This window comes from Coregonus lavaretus (assembly GCF_964263955.1).
Source record: "Coregonus lavaretus genome assembly, chromosome: 22".
Taxonomy (NCBI): Eukaryota; Metazoa; Chordata; class Actinopteri; order Salmoniformes; family Salmonidae; genus Coregonus; species Coregonus lavaretus.
The window spans coordinates 24,632,767-24,660,720 of record NC_140009.1 but is presented as its reverse complement, the minus strand read 5'-3'; the positions used below and the strand labels follow the sequence as shown (position 1 = coordinate 24,660,720).

The 27,954-nt window shown below is 43.2% G+C and overlaps 2 protein-coding genes across 4 annotated transcripts; one reads left to right on the top strand and one right to left on the bottom strand.

Moving 5' to 3' along the window:
* The first annotated feature begins 212 nt into the window (after positions 1-212).
* LOC311149420 (zinc finger protein 341-like) lies at positions 213-8,515 on the top strand. Its single transcript, XM_084186611.1, has 15 exons — positions 213-262; positions 718-828; positions 1,004-1,194; positions 1,435-1,584; positions 1,686-1,901; positions 2,060-2,243; positions 3,823-3,916; positions 4,039-4,295; positions 4,474-4,682; positions 6,409-6,617; positions 6,775-6,871; positions 6,960-7,092; positions 7,185-7,296; positions 7,457-7,527; positions 7,666-8,515. The coding sequence occupies exons 1-15, from the start codon at positions 232-234 to the stop codon at positions 8,055-8,057; spliced, it is 2,457 nt and encodes an 818-aa protein (XP_084042737.1). The 5' UTR covers positions 213-231; the 3' UTR covers positions 8,058-8,515.
* LOC311149419 (E3 ubiquitin-protein ligase Itchy-like) lies at positions 8,467-27,954 on the bottom strand. Of its 3 annotated transcripts, none has more exons than XM_084186608.1 (24): positions 27,818-27,954; positions 22,835-22,921; positions 22,342-22,483; positions 20,951-21,075; positions 20,039-20,176; positions 19,856-19,898; positions 19,547-19,749; positions 19,135-19,339; positions 18,718-18,813; positions 18,381-18,564; positions 17,685-17,754; positions 17,482-17,566; positions 17,121-17,249; positions 16,407-16,479; positions 16,148-16,219; positions 15,981-16,069; positions 11,493-11,652; positions 11,241-11,374; positions 10,917-11,057; positions 10,685-10,805; positions 10,454-10,558; positions 10,228-10,324; positions 10,052-10,124; positions 8,467-9,961 (listed from the first exon to the last, which is right to left on the bottom strand). In XM_084186608.1, exons 2-24 carry the CDS (start codon positions 22,902-22,904, stop codon positions 9,862-9,864), a joined length of 2,655 nt encoding a protein of 884 aa, XP_084042734.1. In that variant the 5' UTR covers positions 22,905-22,921; positions 27,818-27,954; the 3' UTR covers positions 8,467-9,861. The 3 variants fall into 3 exon arrangements, with proteins under 3 accessions (XP_084042734.1, XP_084042736.1, XP_084042735.1); XM_084186610.1 differs by having other exon boundaries at positions 19,135-19,336; XM_084186609.1 differs by having other exon boundaries at positions 22,835-22,917; positions 27,818-27,897.

Below are 27,954 nucleotides of genomic sequence, written 5' to 3'. Positions count from 1 at the left end.
ACTTTATTATTTTGTAACTATTTTGTGAAGCAAATCAAGAGGGGTGCAGAAGTTACCACATCCATTAACATCTGACTTGGGATCAGCCTTTCCTACCCAAATCCCAAAGTAAAAAGAAAATACCAAAACTGTTGGAACTGGCCCTGGACCAGCTGTTGGGAATCCGCCCACCTAACGTTATCGGACACGCAGTCGTATTAATTGAGCGCCTACACACAGAATAACTACAAGATGGCGCAGGCTATATTTGAAGTCCTGGAAGGTATCGATACATTTGATCATATTCACACTTTTATTTTAACAACATACTAATGGGTTTTAAGACAACGTTTTCTAGAAACAGTGAGGTTATTTTAGGTTATCTGGGAGGTTAATTTATATCAATGTGGTATGATAAAGCCTTTATAATCGATGCCAGAGAGCTAGCTAGCTATTATTTCGTTGAGCGAAATTTGATAATCTTCCATGCATTCTTTAGATTTGCTTGTGGTAATGCATTGCTTTTCCATTGGCTTGGTAATTATTTGAGAAGAAACAACAACTGCCACGAGCTAGCTAACAGTTACCACCACGAGAAAATGGTAGCAGCCTGCAGTCTTGTCGGAAGAGCAGTGGCGCACCAGTCATATCACGCATTTTGATTTGTTCATGTCGTACTATGGTATATACACCATGATGTGCACTGTTTTGACCCCCATATATATTATTCTCTTCCAGGGATGGACAACCAGACAGTCCTGGCTGTCCAGTCTCTGTTGGATGGCCAGGGAGGTGTCCCTGACCCAAACAGCCAGAACGTCTCAGGCTCATCTACCATTCAGTCAATGGGTGTGTGCTTCTCTCCACTTCCCCTTTATCATCTTGATCTGTGCATGACTGCATTTTGCATTGTGTTGATCATAGAGAGGAACTACATTAACACACATCAAACATGCATTCTGCATCTCCATTTATTGCCATTGAAATACTGAAGTGTTGATATATACCCAATTGTTCTCTACAGACGATGAAGACGTCTTTCTTTGTGGGAAGTGCAAGAAACAGTTCAATTCATTGTCTGCCTTCATGACCCACAAGAGAGAGCAGTGCCAGTCCAATGCCCCCTCCCTGTCTACAGTATCACTGGCATCTAGTAACGCCTACACCCCTGTGCCCTCCATTAGCTCTGTGCCACAGACCCCCGCCAACAGACAGGTGGGCACTGGCTTATTACTTATGGTTTTTATTGTTAGCTAAGATGTTTGTTATTACTTAGTCTCTTCCCACAGTGGAGTGCCATGAGTCTGGTATGAGAAAATATTTATTTATCTGTACTTAGCTACTGTATGGGCCAGTGAGTAGTACCATAGCATCATCCAGAACAACCATTTGCTTGCATTGTAAATGCTGGCTAATGCAGTCTTCCTTTTTTCTTTGTTTTGCCATCCACATCAGGTAGCCACATACATCACAGTGCCTCCATCTCCTCTTACTCAGACACTGGTCCAAGGCAATGTTTTAGTGAGTGATGATGTTCTGATGTCTGCCATCTCCGCCTTCACGTCCATTGACCAACCCATGGCAGCTATGCAGCCCCCTATTCAGGTAAGTGGTTTTCATTTAATTCAGGTAAGTGGTTTTCATTTAATTAAGCTATTCTTCTACCTGTATTCACTCTATACATCTTGTTTACTTTTCCTTCTCAGAGTAACCTGAGTATGCACACAGGTGCATCCTACCTCCAGCACCATCAGCAGTCCTCCCACTCTCTCCCACCTGGACAGTCTCAGCCTCTGTCCTCCCAGGTGCTGTCCAGTATCAGCAACTCAGTGGTCCAGGTCTACAGCACAATGCCTCAAATGTCTGTGAGTGGTAGTGCAGAGATTCACACCCTGGGCTTGCAGCCGTTCCAATCTGTACAGGTGAGCTTTTACTAATGCAATCTGTGATTTGCACAGAATGAGGAGGATGACAGACTTGTTTATTTACACGTCTGTACTCTGCAGTGTTTGGGCAACATCCTAAAGAGTTTGGATCATTAGTTCACTAACACAATACATGTATTATTTATGCCCCACAGGTCCCCAGTCAGTGTGTGGAGAGCCAGTCATTCAACACTCCTCCAGTATATAGCCCTGGGAAGCAAGGCACCAAAACCAAAACCTGCAGCATCACTGCAAACCTAACTGAGCTTGAGGAGTTTGACAAAGTGATCATTCCTAAACAACCCAGAAATGGCAAGAAATGCCAGGATGGAGCAGCAGGTATGATTTTGAGATACAAATGTCAATATACATATACAGTGCATTCGGAAAGTATTCAGACCCCTTGACTTTTTCCACATTTTGTTACGTTACAGCCTTATTCTAAAATGGATTGAATTGTTTTTTCCCCTCATCAATCTACACACAATACCCCATAATGACAAAGCAAAAACAGGCGTTTTCAAATTTTTTGAAATGTATTATAAATAAAAAACGAAAATATCACATTTACGTAAGTATTCAGAACCTTTACTCAGTACTTTGTTGAAGCACCTCTGGCAGTGATTACAGCCTCGAGTCTTCTTGGGTATGACGCTACAAGCTTGGCACACCTGTATTTGGGGAGTTTCTCCCATTCTTCTCTGCAGATCCTCTCAAGCTCTGTCAGGTTGGATGGGGAGCATCGCTGCTCAGCTATTTTCAGGTCTCTCCAGAGATGTTCGTTCGGTTTCAAGTCCGGGCTCTGGCTGGGCCACTCAGGGACATTCAGAGACTTGTCCCGAAGCCACTCCTGCGTTGTCTTGGCTGTATGCTTAGAGTCGTTGTCCTGTTGGAAGGTGAACCTTCGCCCCCAGTCTGAGGTCCTGAGCACTCTGGAACAGGTTTTCATCAAGGATCTCTCTGTACTTTTCTCTGTTCATATTTCCCTTTTTCCTGACTAGTCTCCCAGTCCCTTCCGCTGAAAAACATCCCCACGGCATGATGCTGCCACCACCATGCTTCATGGTGGGGGATGCTTCGTGCCAGGTTTCCTCCAGACGTGACGCTTGGTATTCAGGCCAAAGAGTTCAATCTTGGTTTCATCAGACCAGAGAATCTTGTTTCTCATGGTCTGAGAGTCCTTTCGGTGACTTTTGGCAAACTCCAAGTGGGCTGTCGTGCCTTTTACTGAGGAGTGGCTTCCATCTGGCCACTCTACCATAAAGGCTTGATTGGTGGAGTGCAGCAGATATTGTTGTCCTTCTGGAAGGTTCTCCCATCTTCACAGAGGAACTCTGGGGCTCTGTCAGAGAGATCATCGGGTTCTTGGTCACCTCCCTGACCAAGGCCCTTCTCCCCCGATTGCTCAGTTTGGCCGGGCGACCAGCTCTAGGAAGAGTCTTAGTGGTTCCAAATTTCTTCCATTTAAGAATGATGGAGGCCACTGTGTTCTTGTAGACCTTCAATGCTGCAGAAATGTTTGGTACCCTTCCCCAGATCTGTGCCTCAACACAATCCTGTCTCGGAGCTCTACGGACAATACCTTCAACTTCATGGCTTGGTTTTTGCTCTGACATGCACTGTCAGCTGTGGGGCCGTATATAAGGTATTTCTGTTTTTTATTTTTAATACATTTGCTAACATTTTCTAAAAACCTGTTTTCGCTTTGTCATTATGGGGTATTGTGTGTGAAAAATATATTTAATCCATTTTAGAATAAGGCTGTAACAAAATGTGGAAAAAGTCAAGGGGTCTGAATACTTTCCGAATGCACTGTAGGTCTATATCCTAAGAAATTAATCTTTATTATTTATATTACATGTTTCTCATTATTGGCTAAATAAAACAATGTTGTCCATTCTATCCATTGGCTTTTCAGCAGAACAAATGAAAGTAAAGTCCCAGAAGCTGAAGTGCAATTTCTGTGACAAAATCTTCTCCAAAAACTTTGATCTCCAGCAACATATCAGAAGGTGAGTTTCACAAATCGAGTTCACCAATCAGCTCAAACAGAAAAGCAATATCCATATGCATTGAATCTACCCAGCATAAGAATATCACATGTTTTACATTATAATCTTGGATGTCTCCACAGTCATACAGGGGAGAAGCCTTTCCAGTGCATTGTATGCGGCCGGGCCTTTGCCCAGAAGTCTAATGTGAAGAAGCACATGCAGACACACAAAGTGTGGCCCTCGGGCGTGGCCAGCACAGTATCCAGGCTGCCCATCACTGTCAAGGTGGTCCCACTGTGTGCAGAGGAGGTCATGGAGCAACAGGAAGAACAGGAGGAACAACAACAACAACATAATGAGGAGGAGGAGGAGGAGGAGGAAGAGGAGGAGCAGCCAGGTAATCATCTCACTGTCGAATCATGATAATTTCTCTATAGGCCACTGAGACCTTTTGAGGATGACATAGTGCTAATACGTAATGATTACCAAAATCCAAAGTCAATGAAATATGTAGTATTGTATAAGGGCTTAAGTATGTATTATAAATGTAGATTGTGTACTGAATGTGTGTCCAGAAGCCCCAGGTGAGCCTGAGGAGAGAGACTGTGACTCCCAGACTGATGTGGACAGCCTGGGTGATGGTGACTGCAAGCAGAACGGCCAGCAGGCCCAGACCAAGCAGATCATCCTGATCGACAGCTCCTACCAGTGCCAGTTCTGTGCCGGCAAGTTCAGCACCTACTTCCAGCTCAAATCTCACATGACCCAGCACAAGGGGGAGCAGGTGAGTCCACATGAGGGAAGGATCTACCCGGATCAATAATGAAGCACTCATGCACAAGCCTTATTATGCACAGCGGCAATCAGTGCTAATATTATTTGGCAAACTTTTTTTGTCCTCCGATGCACAGGTATTCAAAAATGAATCTCTTCATATCCCAGTCTGTTGTCCCCACTTGCTTCAAGATGTCCACCATTGTTCCTGTACCCAAGAAAGCGAAGGTAACTGAACTAAATGACTATCGCCCCGTAGCACTCACTTTTGTCATCACAAGGTGCTTTGAGAGGCTACTTGAGGCCCGTATCACGTCCACCTTACTTGACACCCTAGAGCATATTGCTCCAACAGATTCACGGACGACACAATTGCCATTGCTCTGCCCTATCCCACCTGGACAAGATAAATACTTATGTAAGAATGCTGTTCATCGACTACAGCTCAGCCTTCAACACCATAGTGCCCCTCCAAGCTCATCACTAAGCTCGGGGCCCTGGGTCTGAACCCCTCCCTGTGCAACTGGGTCCTGGACTTCCTGACGGGCCGACCTTAAGTGGTGAAGGTAGGCAACAACACCTCCGCCACTCTGATCCTCAACACGGGAGCCCCACCAGGTGTGCTTAGCCCCCTCTTGTACTCCCTGTTTACCCATGACTGCGTGGTCATGCACGTCTCCAACTCAATCATCAAGTTTGATGACGACACAATAGTGGTAGGCCTGATTACCAACAACGATGAGACAGCCTACAGGGAGGAGGTGAGAGCCCTGGCGGAGTGGTGCCAGGAAAATAACCTCTCCCTCAATGTCAACAAAACGAAGGAGCTGATCGTACACTACAGGAGACAGCAGAGAGCGCATGCTCCCATCCACATCGGCGGGCCGCAGTGGAGAGGGTCAAAAGCTTCAGGTTCCTTGGCGTGCTGACAACCTGAAATGGTCTCTTCACACAGACAGCATGGTGAAGAATGCGCAACAACGCCTCTTCAACCTCAGGAGGCTAAAGAAATTCGGGCTTGGCCCCTAAAACCATCACAAACTTCTACAGATGCACCATTGAAGCATCCTGTCGGGCTGTATCACCGCCTGGTACGGCAACTGCACCGTCCGCAACCACAGGGCTCTCCAGAGGGTGGTGCGGTCAGCCCAACACATCACCGAGGGCACACTGCCTGCCCTCCAGGACATCTACAGCACCCGGTGTCACAGGAAGGCCAAGAAGATCATTAAGGACCTCAGCCACCCGAGCCACGGCCTGTTCACCTCACTACCATCTAGAAGTTGGAGACAGTACAGGTTAATCAAAGCTGGGACAGAGAGACTGAGAAACAGGTTTTATCTCCAGGCCGTCAGACTGTTAAACAGTCACCACAAGCCGGCCTCCGCCCAGTACCCGGTACTCTATGCTGCACCTTAGAGACTGCTGCCCTATGTACATAGTCATGAACACTGGTCACTTTAATAATGTTTGCATACTGTTTTACCGAGTGTATATACTGTATTCTAGTCATGGCTCATCCTATATAACTTATTATTTAAATTTTTCTGGATTATGTGTGTATTGTTTTTTTATTGCTAGGTAATACTGCACTGTTGGAGCTTGAAACCTGCTATTACATCTGCAAATCTGTGTACGCTACCAATAAACTTTGATTTGATTTGTGTCAGATGTCTCTCTTAGAAGCTCTTTTCTCACCACTCATCCTTCTAAAGTTCCTTCCTGCTGTGTTTCAGGTATATAAGTGTGTGGTGAAGTCCTGTTCCCAGACGTTCCAGAAACTGGATCTGTTCCTGGAGCACATCCGGACGCACCAGGAGCAGCTCACCTACCGCTGCCACCTGTGTAGCAAGGTGTTCCCCTCGCTGTTTGAGCTGGGGGTGCACCAGTACTCCCACTGCTTCTGTCCCCAGCAGAACCCACGCAAGGAGTCCACTTTCTATAGGTCAACTTCACCATCTCCACTCTTCTAATTAGGCCATACTAATGCTTACAAAGTTCAGTCAGTGGCTTTGGTTCAAACATTTTTATTTTCAGTGTGATCACAACTCTGTTGTTTGACCCCATGGTTATGGTTTCACAAGTGTTTCTATCACACTCAGGTGCATGAAATGCCAAAGCCGGTACGCCACGCAAGAGGCCTTGGAGCAGCATTTATTAACTGCCTCTCATAACTTCCCCTGCCCACATTGCCAAAAGGTATGCTCTTGAAAAAATGGTTGTCATTCACTGCTAGGATCTACTTTCCAAGCACAGTTACTCTAAAGGATGCTTTTCATTTTGGCAGGTTTTTCCTTGTGAGAGGTATTTCCGGCGACACCTGCCCACACATGGTATTGGAGGGAGGTTCAAATGTCAGATATGTAAAAAGTTCTTCAAAACCGAGCACTACCTCAAACTGCACACTCGTATCCACTCAGGTGAGGCATGCAGACACATTACCCCATGATGCAAATAACTTTCACTCGATTCTTTCTGCTGTGCTTATGGCAACACTGTAATTCCATTGCAGGAGAAAAGCCATACAAATGTTCTGTTTGTGAGGCCATGTTCAACAGGAAGGACAAGGTGAAGAGGCACATGCTCATTCATGAGCCCTTTAAGAAATACAAATGTCCATTTAGGTAAGTGAGGCTTCTGTTGTCCTAACAGATCATATGTGAAGCTATTTGGAAAGCTGAGCCACAAAGGATTCCAATAGAAAGCTGGGGATACCTTAGTCAATGTAAGAGAAAGCTCTGCTTTTTTTATTGGTGTATTTAAGGCATTGTTTTGTGCTTTCAGGACACATGTTGGTTGCACTAAAGAGTTTAACAGACCAGACAAGCTGAAGGCACACATATTGTCTCATTCTGGTGAGTGTTTCCTCTCTGTTGTAAATGATTAAGTCACAGCTGTAAACTTAATAGACCTTGTTGCAGGTTTTGACAGCCATTTTAAAGTTAGGGTTCAAAACAATCGAGAGTCATACCTTTTGTTTCTGTCATCCCAAGGTATCAAGCCCTATAAATGTGGGTACTGCCAGAAAGCTTTCAGCAGAAGAGCACACATGCTGGAGCACCAACGCTCGCACACAGACAACTATCGTTTCCGCTGTGCCACCTGCAACAAGGGCTTCACACGACAGAAGTACTACAGAGACCACAAGTGCCCCATGGCAGGGGCTGCGGTGGAGAAGGAAGGGGCGGAGAAGAGAGTGAAGAGGCAGAGACACAGGACAGAGGGGAACCAGGAGGAGATAGAACAGAGCAGGGAAGAGGTGGATGAAAGGGAGGAAGAAGAGGAGAGGATTGAGGACCCTCAGGCGGTGAAGTCAATTGTTCCAGTTGAGGATCAGTCAGAGGGAGGAGAGGCAGAGCAGGAGGAACACTTTGGAGATTGCTGAGTGACACTGGCTGGTTACAGCAGAGCACCCATGTTCATAGCGACAATGGATTGAGGCCTGAGTTACATTCAAGCAAAATCTTGATGATATTGTCCTGAGACTATCTCTGCATGTGGAAGGGATTTGAATCTCACTATATCCCTCCAATTAAAGGGGTTTCTATGTTTTATATTAAAACATTGAAGCTTGGCACTTTTTCCTTTTAGTGATGATTGTTATTCAGAACAGTGAGTTGCCTCATCCATGACCAGACAACAGGTGATAATGTTTTCATCCTTACGAGAGCACTTTTAGTTTAAAATGTATTTTTTCACCTGCCGCATGTACAGTAAATGTATTGTGGACATTCCTGACTACCTTAGAGGTACTGATTCTATTTTGTGAAAACATTTTATGTAAGGTATGAATCTTGAGGCATGCACTTGATGTTTATTGAATAAATTAAGCTGCGTCTATTCAAAATGGATACTGTGATTTTAAGCAGTTTCACTCTACATGATTGTAACAAATAGACTTTTCATTTGACTACGATCACTATCAAACTAACACATCCAAAGGAAAACCACTAAACCCATTATGTCATTTGAGCAAAAATCTTATTTTTTTCTTACACATTTATAATGTACATAAATCAAAACAGCATTTCACCATAAACCCCTTTTTATAAAAGGAAATTCATTTAACAGTATTTACAACATGGTTTCATATACACGGAGAGCAGTTAAGTTGCATAAGGATACATCTGGAGACAAAAATAAAAGGAGCTGACTTTTTATTTGCAATGTAACATAAATTATCATTATTTACACATTTACTTCCCTGGGATTTCCATTCATAATCTTCCCAGAAAGAAAGATGTATTCCCACCGTTCCCATGCCTTTGCCACGGCCAGAAAAACATCTCCCATTAATATAAAAATCGATAAATTTGTATGTTAAAAATCTCCCAGACTATTAAAAGCTACATGTATATCTAGTCTCCACAATGTGGTTAAATCTCATTACCAAAGACATCAAGGCAATATTCTAGACCAACATTTCACACTTCTTATTCCCCAGAATACATAAAGATATTACATTTTATCATGTCATGTCACAATGCCCTATAAAACTAGGGTCATATTAGAGCCACATCCATGTACTCTCGTACCATAAATATAGGGGCCAATATTGTCCCTTGCCATTTTTTATTGATTCACAGATAAACGCCAAGTAGCCTTGAACAGAAGGACTGTTCTATTTTGAAGCATGTGCAGTGCAACTTCTGGATCTGGCCATTGCCTGATCAGAGGTCCTCATTTTCCTCAAAGTCAGCGTTGGGATTGTCAGAAATAGTGGTGGGTCAATCAAAGGATGATGGGACCGATGCTTCTGATATCCCTGTCCCATTTATAATATGTTATTGAGGGTGGGTTTCCAGCGTTCATGCATGATGTGGGGGACATTGAGAGACGGGAGCAGCTTTCTGTTGTGGATCGATACCCTCCTCCAATATTCTTCCAGTATTTTAGAGCAAGTTCTCTCCCTTCAACAGCACTCAGTGTTTCCCCTAGGATTATTTTCTACAGCGGTGGCAGAGTTTGCGGGGGGAGGTGGATGGGGTCTTCCTGGGGCATACATCTATGCCTCCACATTATAAAAAAATGCAGGAGGTAGCGTCGGTGCGCCACTGCGCCACTGCTAAATGCATATAGGGGAAACACTGGCAAGCACACACAAACACACGCTGGTCTTCAAGAGGCTCCCAGGCTTAAACACTGACAAATGAAGACCACACTCCTCTGTCTATTGATCCGTTGCTGGATCACTCCTGCCCAAAGCCCTCCGTCTCTTCAATCGCAAACATCAATTTCTCCTTCAGCTGCTCGTAGCTTTTGTAAGGAGGCAGATCCAATCGATTGAAGCTAGAGAAGGGGGAAATAGAGGCAGGTTAGTTATCTGTCGAGTGAAGCCTTTACTCTGTTTTAACCTTGACTCATCCATACAGTACTCACCAGGTGTGACTTCTGGGTAGCCAGTTCTCCTTTCCCACCTTCTCGATGCAGAACTTCTGTGGGCCATTGCTCCCTACAAAACCAAATATGTAAGTCACTAACCCATCTACTTACAGGTAAAAATGGCATAATGTTATATTTCATTATATTTCACCCCTGTCGGTTGTATTCCTTACCCAATAGGTCAGCAAAGCCTCCGACAGGAAGGCGGCAGGTGCCTGTGACGAACTGGAGGAGCCTCATCCGCTTCTCGTTGTCCATCTCTTTGATGAGCTGGAAGGGAAGTCCAGGAGGGTACAGTATGTTCATACTTGTTCTTTGGTGCGTGATCTGAATTTAATGATACTGAGGAGATGTGGCACCTGATTGTAGTACTGGTGAGGAGAGATGGGTAACACTGACCTGCCAGAACCAGAGGACCTGCTTGCTGCTGCGTGCATAGTGTCTGTAGATGGTGTTCCTCTGCCAGTCTGCCAGGTCGATCTCCTGCATCCCACACAGCATCACCTGCAGGAAGTGGACAAGTAACAATTGGCTCACTGGTACATGAGAGTTGGAACAACAACTCTCATCTTTACCAGAGTGAATATGGGGAACCTGGTATAAATAAGTAGCCCAAACGAAGACTCGTACCTCAAGTTCTTTGGCGTCAAAGTACTGCAGGTACTGCTGTGGGAGGACCTCGTTGAAGCCCTCAAAGAAGGCCTGGGTCTGCTCCTCCACACCTCTGGACAACCTCCACTCTGCTACAAGCCTGGGGGGAGAAACACAGACCATCAAGGCACCACACATCAGGACAGTAGTGAAAAGGAGTCAGAGGTACTAAGAGAAGGGGGGTGGGGGGAGGCCATTAGCTAAGACAGACCTGATATACTCCTCCTTGTTCTCCTCAGTGACCAGGACCTCTCCTCCATCCGGCTTAAGCTCATGAGTGGTGATTTCACCCAGAATCTCTTTGTCCACAGAGAAGTACATCTCCAGGCCACACTCCTCGATGTCGTTCTCCCTGAAGTGTACAACAGATGACAAAGACATGTATCAGTGACCCAAAATGGAAAACAACTGTCATCAAGAAAAATGGGGCCATGAAGTTAAATGTGTGTTCATCACAGCCACCAAAACATTAAACAAACATGTATATCCATTACAACCAAAGTTAATTTCAGTACAGCTTCCTCAGAAGACTCACTTAATCCAGATGAGAGAATTGTAGAATTCTGGGTCAATGGACTCTAGATCTTTTAGTGCCCATGGCTTGTTCAGCATGCGCTTGTAGAACGGCAGTGAAAAGCCTGTGTCAATGAACTTCCCGTGGAAAAGAGCCTGGGAAAAGAGATCAGGAGGTTAATGTAAAAAAAATGCAGAACAACTGCATCAGCAGATGTTTGCATTCATAAATGTCACATTGCAGTTGAAAAACGTAGTGACTAAGAACAGTCACCATGGCGATGAAGCGTCCGATGAATTTGAAGTACTTGAGGTGGTCAGGGTTGATGTAGGAGGCAGGATTGATCTGCAGGCAGTAGTTGTCCTTCCCAGCATACTCAAACAGGCAATACATGGGGTTCAGCACCTCATGAGAGAGCAGGAAGAACCACTCCCTACAAAGAGAGAAATGTATATTTCATCACAATACAAAATCTCTCTGCAAGTATCCAGTTAACACCATACTTCATAACTGGGTCAAATATCAACTGGTAGACAACCACTCTTATCTAGGATGTTTTACAAGGTTATTCAAGCAGCTCAAACCTTGACCAGGGGGCACAGAAGGTACCTTCACCACTACAATAACTTCAGTGGAGGCTCCTCAGAGGAGGACCATCCTACTCAGTGAATTTCATAAAACTAAAAAAAATAGTGAAACATTAAAAGATGCACTATGCAGAAATCGCCCTGCCATTTCCAAAGTTGACTTAAAGTTGACAGCAAAGCATCCCCAAACCATCACACCACCACCACCATGCTTGACTTACTGTGGAATGCAGTGTTTGGTTTTCGCCAGGCATAATGGGACCCATCTCATCCAAAAAGTTGACTCAAGTTTGCCAAAAGGCACCTGGATGATCATCAAGACTCTTGGAATAACGTTCTATGGACAGATGATTCAAAAGTATAACCTTTTGGACGACATGGTTCCAGTAATGCCTGGCGAAAACCAAACTCTGCATTCCACAGTAAGAACATCAAACCAAAGGTCAAGCATGGTGGTGGTGGTGTGATGGTTTGGGGATGCTTTGCTGCCTCAGGACCTGGACGACTTGCCTTAATAGAAGGAACCATGAATTCTGCTCTGTATCAGAGAATTCTACAGGAGAATGTCAGACCATCCGTCTGTGAGCTGAAGCTGAAGCGCAGCTGGGTCATGCAGCAAGACAATGATCCAAAACACACAATCAAGTCTACATGAAAATTGCTAAAAGGCAACAAATTGGACGTTTTGGAATGGCCTAGTCAAAGTCCAGACCTAATCCCAATTGAGATGTTGTGGCAGGACTTGAAACGAGCAGTTCATGCTTGAAAACCCACACGTCACTGAGTTAAAGCAGTTCTGCATGGAAGAGTGGGCCAAAATTCCTCCACAGCGATGTGAGAGACTGATCAACAACTACAGGAAGCATTTGGTTGGAGTCATTGCAGCTAAAGGTGGCACAACCAGTTATTGAGTGTATGGGGGCAATTACTTTTTCACACAGGGGAATTGGGTGTTGCATAACTTTGTTTATGAAATAAATATGTAATTGTTGTGTTATTTGTTCACTTATGTTCCCTTTATCTAATATTAGGTTTTGGTTGAAGATCTGATAACATTCAGTATCACAAATATGCAAAAGTAGAGAAAATTAGAAAGGGGGAAAATACTTTTTCATAGCACTGTATGTTGACTATGATGTTAGCAGATATGGTGACAATGATGTAGGTTGTGTGTAGTGGTTATTGTATAAAGGTTTGGCTTGGAGAGTTTTTTTTTGCCTGGTCACAGACCGCTTTTGTGTTGTGCACTGAAGTCCACAAGCGAAGGGAAAATGTGAGAGGAAGAGAGCACGTAGATGTGATGATGCTGTTTGTATGGCTGCTATGAAAGGGAACTGTGTGTGCGGGTGATCAGGGGTGTATTCATTCCGCCAATTCTGTTGCAAAACATTTCTTAAAAGAAGCAAACGGAACTAAACGTGGATGGACTAGGGCTGTTACGGTGACCGTATTACCGCCACACCGGTGGTTCACAAGTCATGACGGCAGTCAAATTCCACGTGACTGTTTAGTCACAGTAATTAGGCTTCTTCAAGCTCTGATGCTGCCGATGGTCATTAGTAGCCTACCAAACTTGCTAACTGCCTGGTACTCAGCACTCTATTGTCCCTCTAATCACTCTGACATCAATGCAAATGTGATAAAAAATCGAATCAAACACTTCATGACAGCCCATGAGCTCATGTTGCGCAACATTTCTATAGGCTATGCAATTGCGTGAGAATTGTGATGGCCTCTATTAAAAAGAGGAAGATCCCATCAGCTTTCTATAGGCTAGGCCTCTATATTTATTTCTCAACTTTCCTAATATTAAGGACATTGCTTCTCTTTACAACAGGAGTATAGCCCACATGGCTGGCATGAAAATGAACCAAGGAAAAATAATCCTCCATTCGCTATTTAAGTGCATAGACGACATGTATTTTTTCTCCCTGCCCCTAATGATCCATTCTAAATCAAAACAAATTTCACACATATTATTTAGTATATGTAAAGACAAACTAAATCAAGAATAGTCTGATGGGTGACAATATTAGCCTATCACTTGAGAATTATATATTGTCACTTGTGAATGATGCCCAGCTTGTGTGTAGTAAGTAAGTGTGGTCCTATGTAGCTCAGCTGGTAGAGAACAGTGCTTGTAACGCCAGGGTAGTGGGTTCGATCCCCGGGACCACCCATACACAAAAATGTATGCACGCATGACTGTAAGTCGCTTTGAATAATAGCGTCTGCTAAGTGGCATATTATTATTATTATTATTATTATTATTATTATTAAAGAAACAGCTCAACTTTTTCAAATCATAGTCGCACACCTCATGTAGCCTAGCCCATATATATGTTTTGATAAGGTTTGTATCACAACTAAAGTGTCCAAATAACTTCTTAAAGTAAAGCACATTAATCCGCTTTACAATGGGTGTAGAGCCTAACTGGCATACACACGCAGCGCGTGAGTTTCAAGATTGGGGAAGATAATTTTCCACATAAAAATGCACATTTATAATAAATGCATTATTGCATTTACGGTCACTTTTGAGAATGGTGTTTTCCCGCAAATTAATTGTATTTTGGAGCATTCGCGCTTATAGCCTACTGCCATGTGCGCATTGCTGCGCTTATAATGTGAAGAAATAACCTAATAGTTTATCAACATTTTAAGCTAAACGTTCTGATCTGTTGCGTTAGCCTTGTTGCTTAAAAACGTTTTTTTGATGCTAGTGGTTGTATTAATTTGGGAACTACCGCATCCCACAACTGTCCCAGACTATGTTTGGAATATTTATTTATCGCACAGAAAAGGTCAACTTTTGTGCTACGGGGATAGTAGATTGACATAGGCTAGTGCTTTTGCTGTTTGTTAGGCTTACTCATCTTGTTGGCTGACGAAAAGTAAATGTGGACAGTTCTTCCAATATCTTTAATATGCGCCTAGGAATTGGATAAGGAAGTGCGCAGTTGCGTCCCCGATGTGTCGGTCTTCACTTGTAGCCTGTGAGAAAGACCCGATCATGTGACGGCATTGGCTAATAAGAATTGAGCGACAGTATCTGAGAGAGCCATATGAGTGAGAGGTGCTTCGGAGCATGCAGCCGGGAGAAAGGAATTATAATTATTATATTCAGCCCAAGGGCACAACGGCCACTGGCCGCAAAAGGCATGGATTTTTTTTAGGGGGCATTACGGCCGCCGGGTAACTCTAAATTAAGCATATAGGAGGACCTGTTTCTTTGCTAACCGCTCAACACAGAATAGCCGCATGTGTGCACTCCCTCAAATCGTTTGGAGAAAATATCCTTTCTATTTTATTTATCTATTTTCAATTGTATTCTTCATCCTATTAAAATAATATAAAATAATGCCACGGAATTCTAAGCAAATCTTATCTGCTAAACTAGTGTAACCCACAGCCATGGCATAGCCAGATCAGGGCCTAACATAAGGAGTATGCTATTCTGTTCTTCTGAAATAGACTACATTTTCTTCATATCATGTTTCTTTAGACCCGTCTAAAATAAAGAATGGATTTATTGTGTCGGTGTAGGCTATATGACATGGATTTATTTTACTTTTTTAAATGTAGATGTTCCAAATGTCTGCATCAGGCTATGTGTGGAAACCAGGAGATGCTAAAATAACGGTCAATTACTGTGAGACAGGAAGTTATTTGCTTGACAATCACCATCTGACAAAATGTGATGGCCGCCACATCCCTAGGATAGACCTGAATTTGTCGAATAGAAACTCTCGTTTAGTTGCAAAACGTTTGGACTAGCGATTACACCCTAGATCAGCTAGATGCAGGAGAGTGTGCAAGGCGGTATTGAATGTGTCACTGTCACCTTGATTACTCCAATTTGTCTCTCGACCTCTGCACCTACGTTGTAAACTTTAATTCATAGGCTAGGTTGTAGCAACCTCATGATGGGTATAGGGCAAATTCGAGTATCATGTAGTAGCCTAAACCTATCTATGTTACATTGAACTGGGTGAATGGAATATGAATGACAGTCATCCAATATGCTGTAATAGAAATAAGGCCATGCTCATAAAAAAAGAAAGGAATCGTCCTCCCTAATCTTAAACGGCACGGACCGCCACTGAATTACTTATTATTTATTGGGTGCAATAACTGCATGGGAGTAATTGAAAAGAGTACATTATAACTTTACCTTGCCACCCCTCCATAATCAAGGCCTTCTTCCCCAGGGAATATGATCCATAGTCTCCTGCGGAGGTCCTGTGCATTGAAGCTCATTATCTACAATGGAGAGAGTCAAATTAATATGGACAACATATGTCAATGTCAACATGCTCATTTGGGAGGATGTTTACTCACTTGCTGGAACGAGTCCTCAAACAAGGTTTTGCGGGTGACAGTGATCTTTATGTGCTGAGGCATTGACAATTGCTGGACAAGAAGAGGAAATCATAAGTGATTTTGAAGCATATTATTTTTTTCCAAACGTGCCAACAGAAATAGCGGGTCGTTGTTTTCATTTCATTGGGTCACTGTGCATTAGAATTCATGCTGTTCTGTTGACCATAAAAACAATGTCACTGTTTAACCACTCAAACTCAGAAGGCATGACACCTACCTGGCACCAGAATCTGAAGTACTGGACTTTGGCTTTAAAGTCTCGAACGTAAGTAATCTGGGGCCCATTTTCACTGTTGGAGAGAGTGAGGGAAGGAAAAGGCATACATTCAGTCACGCATCATGGACCAAATACTGAATCAGCTTTCTGTCAGATTACCTGGCTTTTACTATAGTGTAGTAGAACTATAGAAGAACGTCAAACCATAGACCCCAGACAGTCAGAAAATGTTGTGTTTTCACTACACTGCGCAGACTAAACAGATAATGATAAATGTTTAAGCCAAAGCAGGCTACAGGTGTGCAGACTGAAACAGCATTCCTGTGAAAGGCACCAAACATGTTATTCCTGTTAGTTGGGGAATAGAGCACAGCATAGTCACTGTTAAACAGAGAGCAGTCATGTTGACAGTACACCAATATCATCCCTCAGGTGTGGCTCATTAGAATACTGAAAAGATACACAGACAGACAGTACATTATCTGTTCAGCCCATATTAGTCATCCTAATTTGACATTTTGGGTACAGAAAGAAAGCGTTATTATTATTATTAGCAACAGTTCCATCACTGGAGTCAAAACTAGTGCCTATGAAACAGACCCGTGTTTGCTACAAAGAGCCTAGTTTTAGTCTAAACTATGGCCTCAAAGAAAAATTGTTTAGTCAGAGAGGTAGTCCAATGCTTTGATAAGTGACTGTAAAGTTGGGACGTACAGTGAGGATTTTCCAGTGCGAGGGTCGATGTACGTAGTGGCTCTCCTGTTGTGGTCCACAAAGTATGGGATGCCGTCGACCGTGAACCTCATCTCCCAGCCCTCTGGAAGAGGCTTCTCATTCAGCAGCCTAAGGGAGAGACAGAGTGTCAACATAATACAGGGACATACAGTAGGATACAGATCTGCACAATGTCTGAATTTACACTTCAATTCCAGTGTATGGGCATGTGGAGAGTACTAGACCCAGGGACCGAGCTAATCTTACCCTGTTCTAGGTGTGCCAGGCTAGCCCCACTGAGGTTAAAAGTAGCTGTTAGGATACATATCTGTACTAAGAGTAGTACAGATTAACTTCTCACCCCTGAGTGCGAGGGTCCTCCCACTGTGTAGTCCGTGTGGTGTGTTGGACAAAGTACACTCTCCCGTTGCTGTCAGTTCTTTTCTCTGAGAACGTAAATGGGATGAAACAGAATAGTTTAGGTAAAATGATCAATTCATTCAAAAGTCTAGAAAACAGATTAATCTGTGACCTTTTCATGTGAGGTAGTGAGTGAGATCTTACCCCATCCATGTGGCAGTGGGCCCAGGGGATCAAACTGCTTGTTCTCAGTGGCTGGAACCTGGTCCTGGAGCTTCAGTGCACAAGACAAGATAAAGATAATAATATAAAAACAGTTAAGTTAAATATCAACTGATAAAGATTGGTTAAATATCCCCAACTGAAAAAGGACAAACTGTTTACAGCCCAATATGTATAAAAGAGTTAAGAGAAGCAAAAAAATAAAATAAAGATCTTTATATTGTCACATACACCAGATAGGTGCAGTGAAATGTGTTGTTTTACAGTCAGCCATAGTAAAACAGCACCCCTGGAGCAAATTAGGGTTAAGTGCCTTGCTCAAGAGCACAGACAGATTTTTCATGTTGTCGGCTCAGGTTTTCGAACAAGCAACCTTTCGGTTACTGGCCAAATGCTCTAACCGCTAGGCTAACTGGAAGTCAATACTTCCAGTCATTGCGCTAACGCTAGTTAGCATTGGCTCGTGAAACTACCTCTTACTTCCTTCATACTGGACACAGAGACATAAAAATGGTATCCACGAGTTCATCTGACTCTGGGGAAGTAGATACAGGGCCTCATTGCCAAAATCCCAAAGTATCCCATTAAACTCTTCATCTGTTGAGTGTTTCACACCTATTCAGTACTGTTATTGTAGGAGCGGAGCACTTGGTTTGACCAGTCAGAGTTCCCACTTACCCCATTCACTCCAAATATGAAGCGCTGGTTGAACTGCTGCATGGCACCCTGTAGCTGGTTGCGTTGGTGCTGCCACTGTTCATAGTTCCGTACCGTCTCCATGGTGGGCCGTTGCCATGTGGTAGTTCTCGTGATGTGGTCTACAAAGTAGACCCTGCCCATGGGGTCCACTCGCCGCTCCCACCTACATACAGGGCAAAGAGGAACAGGGGAGGCTATATAAAGAGCTTTGGCATTTAGTATCCTCTAGTAACAAACACACTATTCTCTGCTTGTCTTGTGAACTGGTGTAAATACGTGGATAGGAAAAAGACACAGGATATGTAAGAGGAGTTACCCAGAAGGTAGAGGCTCAGGCCGCTCCCACGCTGTCCTCTTTTCCACATGATCTACGAAATACAGCCTTCCATTCTGATCCACCCTCTGCTCCCATCTTCACAGGAACATGTGATTCAAAGAAAATTAAAACATTTACAACATCAGTCAGCCAGCTTCAAAAGCAGAAATTCAAGTCACGGCAGGTAGGGTAGAGTTAAAGTATTAAAGTGATGAGACTATGTAATCCTGGAGCAATAATAACAGGTCATTGCAGTTTGAAAGCAGTCACGACAACAGCCGCATTCCAATCTCGCTTGAGTTTTTTTAACAGCGCATAACAATAAGATGATCCTGAGGGTGGAGTTGTATTGACAACACAAACTGACTAACAGTGTGTTTCTGCCAGCCAGATCACCATGGATGGTTTGACCCTTACCCAGGAGGCAATGGGCCTGCGGCGACAGCGGGGGCTCTGGGGGGTCCTGGGGTTACACTGTCTGCTTGGCTGGCTGCTATTGCTTGGCTCTGGTCGTGTGTAGGGGGTGGGGCGTTAGGGTCTGGTACTGCAGGTGTACAGACTGGGGTCTCTATGCTGGGGCCATCACTTTCTTCAGTTGGAATGGATCCATTAGAGGATGCTGCTGTGAACCAGTGAATGAGAAAAGAAGATTGAGTGAGTTTGAGAAAACAAAACCATCTAGTGTATTGTAAATGTAATGTAGTGTCCTTTTCTGCCATTATCTGACAAATGCTTCAATTGTGGACAAATAAAGCAAAATATTATGCCAATAAATCCCCAGGAGCATTGCTGTTGGTTTTAAGATGGGTTATGATGTTGACCGCCTCACCTGGAGAGGAGGTTGGTCTGCGCGGGGTGGGTGGAGGGGGTCGAGAGGGCCTGGGGGGCCGTAGAGGATTACCCCTGGAGCCCCCTGCTGACAGAGAGGGAGACCCTTTGCAAGACCCTGTGCCATTCACTGTGACCACACGACCATTTGGGGAAGCTCTGTGCTCCAAACCATCCACAGAAGGAGAGCCGTCTCTACTCCGCCTGCCACAAGATCAACTATTAACTTTGGAGCACTGACAAGACAGTGCCCATATACAAATATAAGCAAGAGCATCATTACCACAGTAACCATGAATAATATGCTTACCTCACATCATCCCCATTCTGTTGCGATTCCCCATTCGATGTACCTGAGATCCAGAAACACAGAGTTGGGAACTGAACGTACTGAGGGGAAGCTGGAGCTTATTTTCTGGGCAAGTTGGGAAAACCATAACGCGCCCTACAAATCATTACAGACAACACTGTGGATAACATTTCACAGACTCACTTTGGGTGTTAGCCTCGGCAGCAGAGGCAAACATCTCTGGGTCCACTTGCATGCCATCCAGACAGACAGACAGGTCCCCCACAACATCTGTCTGGTCTCTGTCTGCACTCAGCTGCAGCGTCTGCACCACCTCAGAGACTGGGGAAAAAAACATGGAACAAAAGTATTGGTTATGTAATAAAAACCCTCCTTCCGCTCAGCTCCTCGCCTGTCAAAAGTCTTTATCAACACTTTGAATCATTTTTGTCTGCCACTTTCCACCAGGACTCTTAATGAGTTTGGGACATTACATTTACATTTTAGTCATTTAGCAGACGCTCTTATCCAGAGCGACTTACAGTTAGTGAGTGCATACATTTTTCATACTGGCCCCCTGTGGGAATTGAACCCACAACCCTGGCGTTTCTAGCGCCATGCTCTACCAACTAAGCTACAGGAGGGACAGTACTGCATGGATAGTACACCACATAGACTATGACCAATGTTTCTCTCTTGTTATCACCTTATCAAATATACATTCAACAAACTAGTGGATGGAAAAAGTAATGGAGAGAGAATCCCCATAAGAGGCAAGGAAACCAACCAATCAAAACAGAGGAGTTCTGTTAGCAAATATACAGCCATTAGGAACAAAGTAATTATCCTACTTCAAACCAAAGTTATCATTGTTTACCGATCATCAAAATAGGAGAGTGATGTGATATTTTCCATCTGGTTTGGCTTACATGTGTTTAGAAAATTGGCAGTGGACTGAATTTACTCTTTATGAGAGGAAAGTAATCTCATCTGCCTCAATGCAGAGAGTGGTGCCTGTGCCGTGTTGTGTGTGAGAACTAGCACACAGACACAGTACAGGCCTTCATCACATAGCCAAGCAAGGTATGCATAACATGATACAAGGAAGGCACTCACTTTTCATGTCGTTGGCTTTGAGTGTTTCGCTGACCTCCAGAGTTGCCATGCCTAACATTATGTCCGACTTCAAGGTCTGGTGACTCCATACTCGGAAGATTAGCTTGCTAAAAGGAGTGACAATTCTATTGACGAGATGAAAGACAGACAATGAAGATGACAGTTAATTCACTGTAAATATAGCAGTAATATATGAAAGCGTCTAGATGATCGTCTATGGTGAACATCTAATTCTGTTATTTTTCTAAATTGCTTGTCTTTTTTGTTGCCTTAAAGCACTTTGAGATTATTTATGTAATGAATAGCGCTATAAATGTTGAATACATTATTACTATTATTATTATTATATCATTTGAAGAAATGTTTCAACAGTGTTAGCGTGGAGACTAGACGCAAGTGTCCATGCCTACTATAACAGCTGCCTAGTTAAAACTTGAATGCTTGCAGGAAAATAGAGTTACAAGGCCCATCAGCTTACTACACCATAGTATGACACACTGAAATAGGAGGGGGGCCCACTCTAATATAAGAAGGGCCAGTAGAGTAAGAGTCCAGAGCTATACAATGAAGGGATTGATTGTGTGGATGTGTTGGCACTTGGCACTACTACAGGTAACTGCCAAAATAATGGAAACAATTGAGTAAATGAGGGATACAAAGTATATTTTACATTTGAGTCATTTAGCAGACGCTCTTATCCAGAGCGACTTACAGTTAGTGAGTGCATACATTTTTCTTCTTCTCCATACTGGCCCCCCGTGGGAATCGAACCCACAACCCTGGCGTTGCAAGCGCCATGCTCTACCAACTGAGCTACACGGGGCCCTATTGAAAGCAGGTGCTTCCACACATGCGTGGTTCCTGAGTTAATTAAGCAATGAACGTCCCATCATTCTTAGGGTCACGTATAAAAATGCTGGGCAGGCCATTATTTTGGCCACTGTGGCTATGTCCCCAGGGGATGACATCCACAGGGCACGAGGGGTCACTGAATGGTTTGATGAGCATGAAAATGATGTAAACCATATGCCATGGCCATCTCAGTCACTAGATCTCAACCCAATAGAACACATATGGGAGATTCTGGAGTGGTGCCTGAGACAGCGTTTTCCACTACCATGAACAAAACACCAAATAATGGAAGTTCTCGTGGAAGAATGGTGTGGCATCCCTCCAATAGAGTTCCAGACACTTAAAGAATCTATGCCAAGGTGCATTGAAGCTGTTCTGGCTCGTGGTGCCCAACGCCCTATTAAGACTGTTTATGTTGGTGTTCCCTTTATTCTGGCAGTTACACCTGCCACTTGTGTAAAGAATTTGTAGTTGTTCAATTAAGAGGACGTTCCTTGTTCTCAACACTGACTGTCATCAATAACACAACGACAACTTACACTGTTAGCGGCTGCTTCCATTTGGGACTGTGGGTGTTGTTGCATTTCTCTGTCTTTTTGGACTGGCCATCAACTGCCACTTCAACATATGGACTGGGACCAAACCAGTTCTTCCTGTTTTCTTTCAGTTTTGCTGATAGCACTGAGGGGATGTAAACAAGTGTTGTCAATTAGGGCAGAGCTAGAAGTTAGACTGTCTGGTAGAAGTTAGTTTGATAGCACTTCAGGTCAATTCTGTAAATAAACAGTCCACACCCTGAGAAACAGAATTTCCTATGTTTGCTATGGACTATACCCTTACACTACAATACAAAACATGGCTATGCAACTGACTTCAATACCAAAATAAAAAATAAGGGAACTATAAATCATAGACACTACAGCACGTATACTAATTCTCAAAATTTAACCTTTTAATTTCCATTCTGAAGAATTCTAAAATATGACATGAATAGACTACGTATTATGAAAATTACAAGGATCATGAACCAACCCATGATTTGCAGTTGTGCCTTCATGGGGTAGCCATTCCCAGGGCCTGGTTTAGCAATGCTGGAGGCCATGACATAGGGCTGGCTACCTGCAACAAACAAACACACATTCAGTCAACCATTAATTCAATGGCCCAAAGCACATTCCATACAATGCAAGTCATAGCCTTTCCATCCACAGTCTAGGAATTCTATTTTTGTTCAATGCATTATGACAAATGCTTTACACTGTTACATACAGAGGGTTATCTAATCTTTATAGGTGTAATGTAACAAGAGTATAAAATATCATGGTCAGCATTATATTAGTTAACCACCCAGCGAATAAAAACACATTGACCTCTTTTGAATGGTAATAAAATTATATTGCTATTAAACATAAAAGATTATGCTGGTACCAGGCATTATCTTACTAGTCCTCACTACAAGTAGATCAGAGTCTGGGAGTCCAATTTACTCAGCTGAGACGTAATTTTTATTTATTTAAATAAATATACAAAATCATAAATAGATGTGTGATTGATACTATGATTCCTAAAAACAAAAGCTCTGCGGTCTGGGTTTACTTAGACCTATTGACATCTACAGTGCAGTCGGAAAGTATTCAGACCCCAACCCCTTTTCCACATTGTTACGTTGCAGCCTTATTCTAAAATTGATTACATTATTTATTCCCCTCATCAATCTACACACAATACCCCATAATAATGAAGTGAAGAGGTTTTTAGAAATGTTTGCACATTTATTAAAAATAAAAAACAGAAATACTTTATTTATATAAGTATTCAGACCCTTTGCTATGAGACTCGAAATTGAGCGCAGGTGCATCCTGCATCCATTGATAATCCTTGAGATGTTTCTACAACTTGATTGGAGTCCACCTGTGGTAAATTCAATTGATTGGACATGATTTGGAAAGGCACACACCTGTCTATATAAGGCCCCACAATTGACAGTGCATGTCAGAGCAAAAACCAAGCCATGAGGTCGAAGGAATTGTCCGTAGAGCTCCGAGAGAGGATTGTCTCGAGGAACAGATCTGGCCAAGGGTACCAAAAAATGTTTGCAGCATTGAAGGACACCAAGAAAACAGTGGCCTCCATCATTCTTAAATGGAAGAAGTTTGGGACCACCAAGACTCTTCCTAGAGCTGGCCGCCCGGCCAAACTGAGCAATTGGGGGAGAAGGGCCTTGGTCAGGGAGGTGACAAAGAACCCGATGGTCACTGACAGAGCCCCAGAGTTCCTCTGTGGAGATGGGAGAACCTTCCAGAGGGACAACCATCTCTGTAACAATCAGGCCTTTATGGTAGAGTGGCCAGACGGAAGCCACTCCTCAGTAAAAGGCACATGACAGCCCGCTTGGAGTTTGCCAAAAGGCACCTAAAGGACTCTCAGACCATGAGAAACAAGATTCTCTGGTCTGATGAAACCAAGATTGAACTCTTTGGCCTGAATGCCAAGCGTCACGTCTGGAGAATACCGGGCACCATCCCTACGGTGAAGCATGATGGTAGCAGCATCATGCTGTGGGGATGTTTTTCAGCGGCAGTGACTGGGAGACTAGTCAGGATCGAAGGAAAGATTAATGGAGCAAAGTACAGAGAGATCCTTGATGAAAACCTGCTCCAGAGCGCTCAGGACCTCAGACTGGGCCGAAGGTTCACCTTCCAACAGGACAACGACTCTAAAAACACATCCAAGACAACGCAGGAGTGGCTTCGGGACGAGTCTCTAAATGTCCTTGAGTGGCCCAGCCAGAGCCCGGACTTGAACCTGATCTAACATCCCTGAAAATAGCTGTGCAGCAACGCCCCCATTCAACCTGACAGAGCTTGAGAGGATCTGCAGAGAATGGGAAAAACTCCCCAAATACAGGTGTGCCAAGCTTGTAGAATCATACCCAATAAGAGTTGAGGCTGTAATTGCTGCCAAAGGTGCTTCAACAAAGTACTGAGTAAAGTGTCTGAATACTTACAGTACCAGTCAAAAGTTTGGACACACCTACTCATTCAAGGGTTTTTCTTTATTTTTACTATTTTCTACATTGTAGAATAATAGTGAGGACATCAAAACTATGAAATAACACATATGGAATCATGTAGTAACCAAAAAAGTGTTAAACAAATCAAAATATATTTTATATTTGAGATTCTTCAAATAGCCACCCTTTGCCTTGATGACAGCTTTGCACACTCTTGTCATTCTCTCAACCAGCTTCACCTGGAATGCTTTTCCAACAGTCTTGAAGGAGTTCCCACATATGCTGAGCGCTTGTTGACTGCTTTTCCTTCACTCTGCCTTCCGACTCATCCCAAACCATCTCAATTGGGTTGAGGTCAGGGGATTGTGGAGGCCAGGTCATCTGATGCAGCACTCCATCACTCTCCTTCTTGGTAAAATAGCCCTTACATAGCCTGGAGGTGTGTTGGGTCATTGTCTTGTTGAAAAACAAATGATAGTCCCACTAAGCCCAAACCAGATGGGATGGCGTATCGCTGCAGAATGATGTGGTAGCCATGCTGGTTAAGTGTGCCTTGAATTCTAAATAAATTACAGACAGTGTCACCAGCAAAGCACCCCCACACCATAACACCTCCATGCTTTACGGTGGGAACTACACATGTGGACATCATCCATTCACCCACACGCGTCTCACAAAGACACAGCGGTTGGAACCAAAAATCTCACATTTGGACTCCAGACCAAAGGACAAATTTCCACCTGTCTAATGTCCATTTCTCGTGTTTCTTGGCCCAAGCAGGTCTCTTCTTATTATTGGTGTCCTTTAGTAGTGGTTTCTTTGCAGAAATTCGACTATGAAGGCCTGATTCACACAGTCCACTCTGAACAGTTGATGTTGAGATGTGTCTGTTACTTGAACTCTGTGAAGCATTTATTTGGGCTGCAATTTCTGAGGCGGGTAACTCTAATGAACTTATCCTCTGCAGCAGAGGTAACTCTGGGTCTTCCATTCCTGTGGCGGTCCTCATGAGAGCCAGTTTCATTATAGAGCTTGATGGTTTTTGCGACTGCACTTGAAGAAACTTTCAAAGTTCTTGAAATGTTCCATATTGACTGACCTTCATGTCTTAAAGTAATGATGGACTGTCGTTTCTCTTTATTTATTTGAGCTGTTCTTGCCATAATATGGACTTGGTATTTTACCAAATAGGGCTATCTTCTGTATACCCCCCTACCTTGTCACAACACAACTGATTGGTTGAAACACATTAAGAAGGAAAGAAATTCCACAAATTAACTTTTAAGAAGGCACACCTGTTAATTGAAATGCATTCCAGGTGACTACCTCATGAAGCTGGTTGAGAGAATGCCAAGAGTGTGCAAAGCTGTCATCAAGGCAAAGGGTGGCTATTTGATGAATCTGAAATATAAAATATATTTTGATCTGTTTAACACGTTTTTGGTTACTACATGATTCCATGTGTGTTATTTCATATTTCCGATGTCTTCACTATTATTCTACAATGTAAAAAATAGTAAAAATAAAGAAAATCCCTTGAATGAGTAGGTGTGTCCAAACCTTTGACTGGTAGTGTATGTAAATGTGATTTCAGTTTTTATGTTTTTTACTAAATTCGCGAAAAATTTACAAAAACCTGTTTTTGCTGCGTCATTATGGGATATTGTGTGTAGATTGATGAGGGGAAAAAAACAATTTAATGAATTTTAGAAAAAGGCTGAAACGTAACCAAATGTGGAAAAAGTCTAGGGGTCTAAATATATTCCGAAACCACATCTCAAGAGCTCACAATATGAGTCATTTAGAAATGCTTGCTCTCTGGAAAATGCCATGAGAGAATGTTACACTTGTGAAAGTAGCATCAGGAAGCATAGCCTAGTCTTCTTTCCTGGTTTGTGGTTACTTCACTGTCCTTCTGCATAATGTATGTTCCTCGCCTATCTCCCCTGTGCAAATGAGAGAAAGAGCTCTGGATAAACTTTCACTTTGGCTATACCCAGAGTTAATAATTGATCAGTACTGATTCTGCGGCCTACAGACAAAGGATGTGTGTTACTCACAGTGATGGACTGCTTTGCAAGCCAGCTAAATGACTCACAACAAGTCAGGAGCTCATCAGCTGAGACCAGGAAGGATGACTCACCATCAGCCAATTATTATGTTTCTGTTAAAGTGTCAGATATTCCATAAACTATTCAAAAGTGAATAACATATGCTATTATGCTTACACCCCAGAAGAAAATGTAAATGTAACTGACAAAATCAACTGATATACACACAGGCATGTTTCACTTTTAAAAACATGGAATTGTTACAGTGTCACATTCAAAAAGGAAGAGCTTTGATTCTTGAAGAATATAAATGCTCTATGAACTTAGTACTACCGTCTTACCCATCATAACCCACAATGCCCCACCCCTCAGCTCACAAAACAAAGTGGCTGGGCCAGGCTGGTGAAATGACAGAGTATGCCGTTATGGATACAAATGTGACCGGATGACAGCAAGAGATCCCCAACTGCATTTACTCAATAACAATATTAGGGCTGGACAGCATAAACACAGCTAATAATAGCTGCAATTTGTTTGCCATCATTAGGATTTCATGTTATCGTCAACGCGCATGACATTGACAAAAAGGCTTAGTGACGACCTGTTTGACAAGGAAGGAGGCTAACGTTAGCTTAGCTAGCTGAGTGGCTAGCTCGGTCTCAAAATTAGTGAAATGACAACCTTGAAACTCCACAATCTGATAGCTAACTAAATGTTTGCTACATATACTGCATTCTACTCCGGGATGCAGAGTTTGATTTCAATATTTTTAAAACGGGGTTGTTGTTTACGTGTTAAATGTCATCTGGCAACTGATCGTTACCACACAATCGCACGACTGGCTAAAAAAAACAAGCTAGCTAGCTCGTGTCATGGCTGGCTAGCCCAGTGGAAGTGTGAGTTCGCAAAATATTGTGGTTGAGGACTTTCCACCTCGGTCGTTTCGCTTACCCGAATCCAAGGGCAGAAGAAGTTCAAGACGAGACGTTACAGGCAACTTTCCCCAATATCCCTGTCTGTTTGGGTTCTTTTGCGGCTTCACTTCAAGAAAGAAACTTCCACCATCTTCGTAATCGTTTCACGTGACC